The 6,512-nt window shown below is 43.5% G+C and overlaps 1 protein-coding gene and 2 non-coding genes across 7 annotated transcripts in view; all 3 read left to right on the forward strand.

Annotated features, from left to right (window-relative positions):
- atg16l1 (ATG16 autophagy related 16-like 1 (S. cerevisiae)) overlaps positions 1 to 6,075 on the forward strand; it is a 9,151-nt gene extending 3,076 nt beyond the window's left edge. The window contains exons 5-16 of one of the 5 annotated variants that reach the window (XM_031879493.1): positions 187 to 246; positions 351 to 395; positions 1,828 to 1,930; positions 2,417 to 2,522; positions 2,979 to 3,049; positions 3,675 to 3,746; positions 4,145 to 4,265; positions 4,374 to 4,479; positions 4,886 to 5,035; positions 5,158 to 5,205; positions 5,505 to 5,606; positions 5,717 to 6,075. In XM_031879493.1, the coding sequence (XP_031735353.1) occupies positions 187 to 246; positions 351 to 395; positions 1,828 to 1,930; positions 2,417 to 2,522; positions 2,979 to 3,049; positions 3,675 to 3,746; positions 4,145 to 4,265; positions 4,374 to 4,479; positions 4,886 to 5,035; positions 5,158 to 5,205; positions 5,505 to 5,606; positions 5,717 to 5,810 (1,078 nt within the window). In that variant the 3' untranslated portion in view covers positions 5,811 to 6,075. Of the gene's footprint in view, positions 1 to 186; positions 247 to 350; positions 396 to 1,824; positions 1,931 to 2,416; positions 2,523 to 2,978; positions 3,050 to 3,674; positions 3,747 to 4,144; positions 4,266 to 4,373; positions 4,480 to 4,885; positions 5,036 to 5,157; positions 5,206 to 5,504; positions 5,607 to 5,716 lie in introns of all 5 variants that reach the window. The other 4 variants (XM_031879494.1, XM_031879495.1, XM_031879496.1 and 1 more) reach the window with 4 other exon arrangements.
- LOC116401211 (small Cajal body-specific RNA 6) lies at positions 2,099 to 2,355 on the forward strand. Its single transcript, XR_004213980.1, has one exon.
- LOC116401209 (small Cajal body-specific RNA 6) lies at positions 3,798 to 4,070 on the forward strand. The gene has a single exon (XR_004213978.1).
- Positions 6,076 to 6,512: the final 437 nt, after the last annotated feature.

The raw sequence follows: 6,512 nt of genomic DNA on the forward strand, positions 1-6,512 counted from the left end.
TAAGGCTAAAGTTAGGACACATTGAGCTAAATACTGTTAAGGCTAAAGTTAGGACACATTGAGCCACCCACTGTCTAGGGTTACGGTTAAGATAATGAATGACTGTCATGGCCGTGTGTCAGATGTTCAGATGGTCAAACACAACGAGACACTTTCTGATATCATTTAGTTTTTATGTTTCTGCAGTAAGAGAACTTCCCAGCCTCCTCCTGGTGGTCTGCTGGACTCCATCTCCAACATATTTGGGTATGTAGCTGTTAGCTCATCGGTCCAGGTCTCTGCAGGTCTCTGCAGGTCTGGACTGTCCGTGTTGTGATTGACCACCTGTCTATCTACCTGTCTGTCTGCAGCGTGTCTGAGTCTGTCAAGTCTGGACTCGCCCCCCCGCTCTCCAGGTGAAGGACTCTGTGTGTTCACCTGTTCACACTGTTAGCTCTTTGATTGACAGCTGGCTGACTCAAACTCTATTATTTATTATACTGTTAATAATATTTATTATTGGACTCGCTGGCAGCATCTGTTTTGATTATTTATCATCACTAATAATAATATCGTACCCACTAAGTTCAACTGAGTTAAGAGTCTCGTGATTGGCTGTTGATCGTTTTGCTGTCAGTGAACACGGTGAAGATTGTAGTGACTAGATTAGCAATAATCTCAATGCTAAAGCAGTAATCGGTTATAATCTTCAGTTTTCCAAAGTAAAGAATTAAACGGATCTACAGCTGATTCGTTGATTTTCTTTGATTGTTAAAAGTTCCCCTAATTCACCTTCAACCTTCTGTATGTGTAGGTAGTTAATCATATTAATGATGATTATTGATAATGATAGTAGTAATAATAATAATAATTATTATTCATACATGGCATTCGGCCTGATTATCAGATCTGTATCTGAACAACTTCATCAAACTTTGTTTTTTAATGTAGTTCCTTTTTTTTATTTTTTATAAAATTCAACAAAACTACATTGAAATTGTCTTCATGCGAGTTCTGTGTTTTTATCATCAGCTTCATGGTTAATTCACTGTATTAAGATCTTCATCATCATCATGTTGATAATCACCTAAACCTAACGAATACATTTAAATAATTATGTATATTGTAATAATAATAATACATTTCCTATTTTAAACAGCATCCTAAATGATTAATTATTTGATGAATGGATTCATGGCCCATCTCTAATCACATGATTCATTATTGACTCAATCAAAGGTATCAATCAGTACTGGTTCTGTTTACTGTGAGACTAAATGTAGACTAGTGGTGAACAGACCAGCTGGTCTCCACTAAACCTGGTCCTAAGTCCTAAGTGAAGACTAATGGTGAACAGACCAGCTGGTCTCTACTAGACCTGGTCCTAAGTGAAGACTGGTGGTGAACAGACCAGCTGGTCTCTACTAGACCTGGTCCTAACTCCTAAGTGAAGACTAGTGGTGAACAGACCAGCTGGTCTCTACTAGACCTGGTGCTAAGTCGGTCTTTATTAAGGCCAATCTTTAGAACCTAACGTTGCCATGGCTACAGCTAAAGTGTCCTGGTGCAACTCGTGCTCGTGACCTTTGGCTCCACTTTAAGAAATTAAAGAATCGAGTATACTTAATAATTTAATTAAGAGGTGTCGGTAACGTCCCGTGTGATTTGTCAGTGAGTTGACTGTCATAGCTCTGGGGGGGGGTGTATGAAACTTTCTTAAAATTATCTTTTAAATTGACAAACCTGTTTAATTCAAGACACAACTCGTCTCTCGCTGGCGCTAATAGACTGGTTGGACGGCATTGTTTGGTTGGACTGATTTGTGACTGTGCTTCTCTTCCTCAGCAGGCGTCGACCTGCCAACTCTTTCAGCTCCTCACCTGAACACCCTGAAGCCCCGTCTGGAGTGTGTGCAGAGGTTCGAGTCCCTTCAACAGCTCTGCATGTGTTTGTAAGTAACCAGGGGAGTGACGCATGATGGCTTGACTGAGAGACTAGTTTAAAATGCTGGGAAATACCACACGACTCGATGTTCATTGATATGTGATGTCTTGTAGTGTTTGCCCAGCTGATCAATGACGTCATAGATGGAGGTGTGTTCAATAGGTGAAACCTCATTGGTCAGTGATGAGCAGTAAAAGGTCTGATTACCCACAATCCTCTCCTGCTGCCCTCCTGCTCCCAGCAGCCCCTGCTCTGTACTCCCATCATGCTCTAGTGGTGCAGTGGTGGTCCCAAGAGCTGCAGACAGACAGGATGTGACATCACAGTGTGAGTCAGTACAGAGACCCTGCAGGTTCAGTGTGATGATGTCATCCATCAGCGAGGAGCGTGAGGCTGAGGAGGAGGAGGAGGGAGATGACCAAACCCGAGACTAAAACCAGAAGAGAAACGGATGTTTTCATTGGTTCATAGTTGTGTGTTCGTGTTCGTTCAGGAAGCTCATGACGGTGAGGTAAATGCAGTGAGGTTCAGCCCTGGATCTCGTCTCCTAGCAACAGGAGGGATGGACCGCAAGGTCAAGCTGTGGGAGGTCGTCGCAGGTGAGTTCTCTTCAGGTTTCATTGGTTCTCACGGGTAGACCTCTGTTGGTCCCGCGGGTAGACCTCTGTTGGTCCCGCGGGTAGATGTCCGTTGGTCCCGCGGGTAACCAGGTTTCTAACGCTGAGCCACGTGTTCTCGTGTTCACAGTCAGACTGTACCTGAAGGATTTATAAAACAGGAAACTCCCAATTTGTTAGTAACTGTTAGTTACTTTTATTACTGAAGTCGTCTACAGTTCTATGCATATGAGACGGTGTAATATGTAAATGAACATAATCATAATGAAGTGACTCGGCTCTCGATGAGGTGAACAAATCTCCTTCAGTCTCTTATATTCCGGCTGTTTTCTGAATCATAATCATCACTGTCTTTATTGTGTTCATGATTTAGGAACAGATCTCATGTTTAAGTTAACGTGTCTCTTGAAATCCTGGCTTTAATCTTCATGTGTTCAGGTCGCTGTGAGCCTAAAGGCGCTCTGACTGGCAGCAACGCTGGAATCACCAGCATCGAGTTCGACAGCGCTGTAAGTGTTTACTGTTTCAGTATTTATCATATTAATGTCCAGAAGACTTTCACATGAAGACAAAATGTTTGCTTTCATTATTTCACACATTTGTGTTTTGGTTTGTGGGTGGGCTTAAGTTACTTCAATATATCACAGTGATGTGTGTGGATGTCTTGTGTTGCCAGAAAAGCTCCAGCTATTAGTTCCATTATTAATCTGGATATTTTCATCTGTAAAATAAAAAATGGTAAACATTCTGAGTTTCTTCAAACTGAGTTGAATCAGGTTGTTTTTAAGTTGTATCGTGAAGCATTTTCTTCTCAAACCAGTAAAATATAAGCCAGACTAATAACATGAGTCAGAAAACTTGTAAAAATATTGAACATAACAAGTATAAAGTACAATTCTTATCTGTGGCAGAAATTACAATGGATGGTCCATTTATTGAAGATACTGTATGCATGTTATACAAACTGTATGTTGTCCAAACTGTCTTATTACAGAACGGTTTCTTTGTTTCCTAATTTCCTTACCTTTCAAAGGACACTAGGTTTATGTGGTTCAGAATGTCATCTCAGGCCTTTTGAAGGGACGTGTTGTTAATATATGTTTATGTATTTATATTTTGGTCATGTGTCTTTAGGGCTCTTACCTGCTGGCGGCCTCCAATGACTTTGCCAGTCGTATCTGGACTGTAGACGACTACAGACTGAGAGTGAGTCTTCACAGTGCTTGGACTCTAAACCTGTAACATGTCCAGTCTTCTGGTCAGTGATGTTATGTAAAAGGTCTGAATCTCAGATCCCCCTCGTCGGCCATTTTGGCTCCCAGCAGCCCCTGCTCTGTGCTCCCATCATGCTCTAGTGGTGCAGTGGTGGTCCCAGGAGCTGCTGACAGACGGGATGTGACATCACAGTGCGAGTCTGTACAGAGACCGTACAGGCTCAGTGTGATGATGTCATCCAACAGAACCAATCAGTGAGGAGCTGGGGCTGAGGAGGTGGGGCCTGAGTTGTGATCTGACTCTTCTGCTGAGACCATAAGACTGAGACAGTTTGATTGTTGAAGTTAGTTTCATGTTGGAGGTTTGAACATGCGTTTCTGTCCTTCTAGCACACTTTGACGGGTCATAGTGGGAAGGTTCTGTCAGCTCGCTTCCTATTGGACAACGCTCGCATTGTCTCCGGGAGCTATGACCGAACACTCAAACTCTGGGACCTCCGCAGCAAAGTCTGTACGTGACTGTACAGGTTTCCCATAGCAACCGTAGTCCGGGTCTAGTTATGAGTCAGCGCATTGTGTTCAGTCTGCTGAGTCATCACCTGCTGTCTCACCTGTGCAGGTATGAAGACGGTGTTTGCTGGTTCCAGCTGTAACGACATCGTGTGCACGGAGCAGTGCGTCATGAGCGGACACTTTGACAAGAAAGTTAGATTCTGGGACATCAGGTCAGTTCACTAGTTCTTATGAATAACACTAATAAAGCTCCAGTCTTTGGGTTGTGTGAGAAACGTGAGCACCAGGAGGAAAGCCACTCATCAGTAGAAGTGACTAAAGAGAGGTGAAGGAGGAGAGGAAGCCTTCACTCGTCCTCTTGAACATCTGTCCTGCTTCTCTTTTTTCATCTCCTTCTCCAGGATTTTTCTCTTCATCTTCTCCATTTCTGTCTGTCTGTCCTTCATCTTCTTGTCAAAGAAGCCTCTCCGCTTCTTCATTTTGAGACAGTCACATCTTCCTGCTTTGAGTCACTCAGCAGTGATACAGTCTGTTATGTTACAAACACTGAAGCGTTGCACTTGTTACTGTGTAGCTTTGATTGGTGATTTATTGGTGTTTGTCATATGTTGTGTTCAGAGCAGAGAGTATAGTTCAGGAGCTGGAGCTGTTTGGCAGAGTGACATCTCTGGACCTGAACCACGACCGCACAGAGCTGCTCACCTGCTCCAGAGACGACCTGGTGAAGATCATGGACCTGCGCACCAACGCTGTCAGACAGACGTTCAGGTGAGTTCAGCCCATAGGTCAGGTGTGACCCGGGTTAGGGTTAGGACGGGTTAGGGTTAGCTGTGAAGATGGACTCTGATGTTCTGATCCTGGTTATTAACGTGTGTTCTTTGTGTGTGTAGTGCTCAGGGCTTCAAGTGTGGAGCCGATTGGACCAGAGTCACCTTTAGGTGAGTTCAACGGTTCTTCACTGCTTCATTTTCCAAGAATGTAATGTGTGTTGTTGAAGAGTAAAAACATAGATAGAACAAATGTACTCTTTTCATTCATTCCCTGATCACTTTTATTTTGCTGTTTTTTGTATCACACTTCCTGTGCAGATGTTTCACATTAAAAGCCTCCCGTTAGAGGCTCTGTAGTACAAAAACCCTGGGTGTCATTTTAATGTGTGTGTGTGTGTGTGAACATGGAGAAGTCCAACTAGTCTGAGTGGAGTCTGGCACTGAGCTGCTGCTGTTGTTGTGTTCAGTCCTGACGGCAGCTACGTGGCCGGTGGATCAGCTGATGGAGCTCTGTACATCTGGAACGTCCTGACGGGGAAAGTGGACCGGACTCTGGACCGGAACCACAAGTAAGAACCAGACTGACACCAGAACAGGAGATGTGACGGATGTTTTATGTTTGATTGGTAACATTTGTTGACCGAAGGACAAATGAAGAATAACTGGTTGTTTTCTGCAGCTCTGCCATCAACTCGGTGTCCTGGTCGCCTTCAGGAGTGTTCGTGGCCAGTGTGGAGAAAGGAAGCCGGGCCATCCTGTGGTCTGACATGTGATTGGCTGGAGTCCTGATGATGAAGAAGAGCAGGACGTTTGTGTTGAAGATGGAGCTCCTTGTTGTTGAACTCAGACTGAACTCAGACTGAATCAGACGTGTTGAACTCTTCATGTTGAACGTAAACACAGATTGAATCTAATGTTTACGTTTTATTTTTGGACGCTTTGAGAAGCTTTTAATGTGTTTTAATTCAAACTGCCTCCACAATGTTTAAAACGTCATCAAGCTGGAAGAGTAAATAATAAAGTCTTTATTAACGATTATCAGAGGTGTTTTAACCAGACATTTGAAATGAATATACACGACACCGGCACCGGCGGGACATTTGGTACCGGCGGGACAGTGTGTGTGTGTGTGTGTGTGTGTGTGTGTAAGTGTGTGTGTGTGTGTAAGTGTAAGCGCGTCCGTGGGGTGGGTTTAAGCGCGTCCATCCAGCAGACAGACTGCTGAGTCTGACTGAGACACTAATCGGCTCAGCAGAGACTAACACTGCTGATGATGTGATGGAACAATCGTGTCAGAATGACAATAACATTAATTATGAATCATCATTAATCATGTAAAGACTCAGATTTTGTCATGAAAAGTTATTGAATCTACAAAATGTGAGTATGTAGATACTCTACATCTACATGTTGTAGATCTACTTTAAAACGTGGGTTTAAACGTGAGGAGACGTGCAGGTACGTGGGTTTAAACG

Source organism: Anarrhichthys ocellatus, unplaced genomic scaffold (genome assembly GCF_004355925.1).
Source record: "Anarrhichthys ocellatus isolate YVR2014 unplaced genomic scaffold, GSC_Weel_1.0 scaffold282, whole genome shotgun sequence".
Lineage (NCBI taxonomy): Eukaryota > Metazoa > Chordata > Actinopteri > Perciformes > Anarhichadidae > Anarrhichthys > Anarrhichthys ocellatus.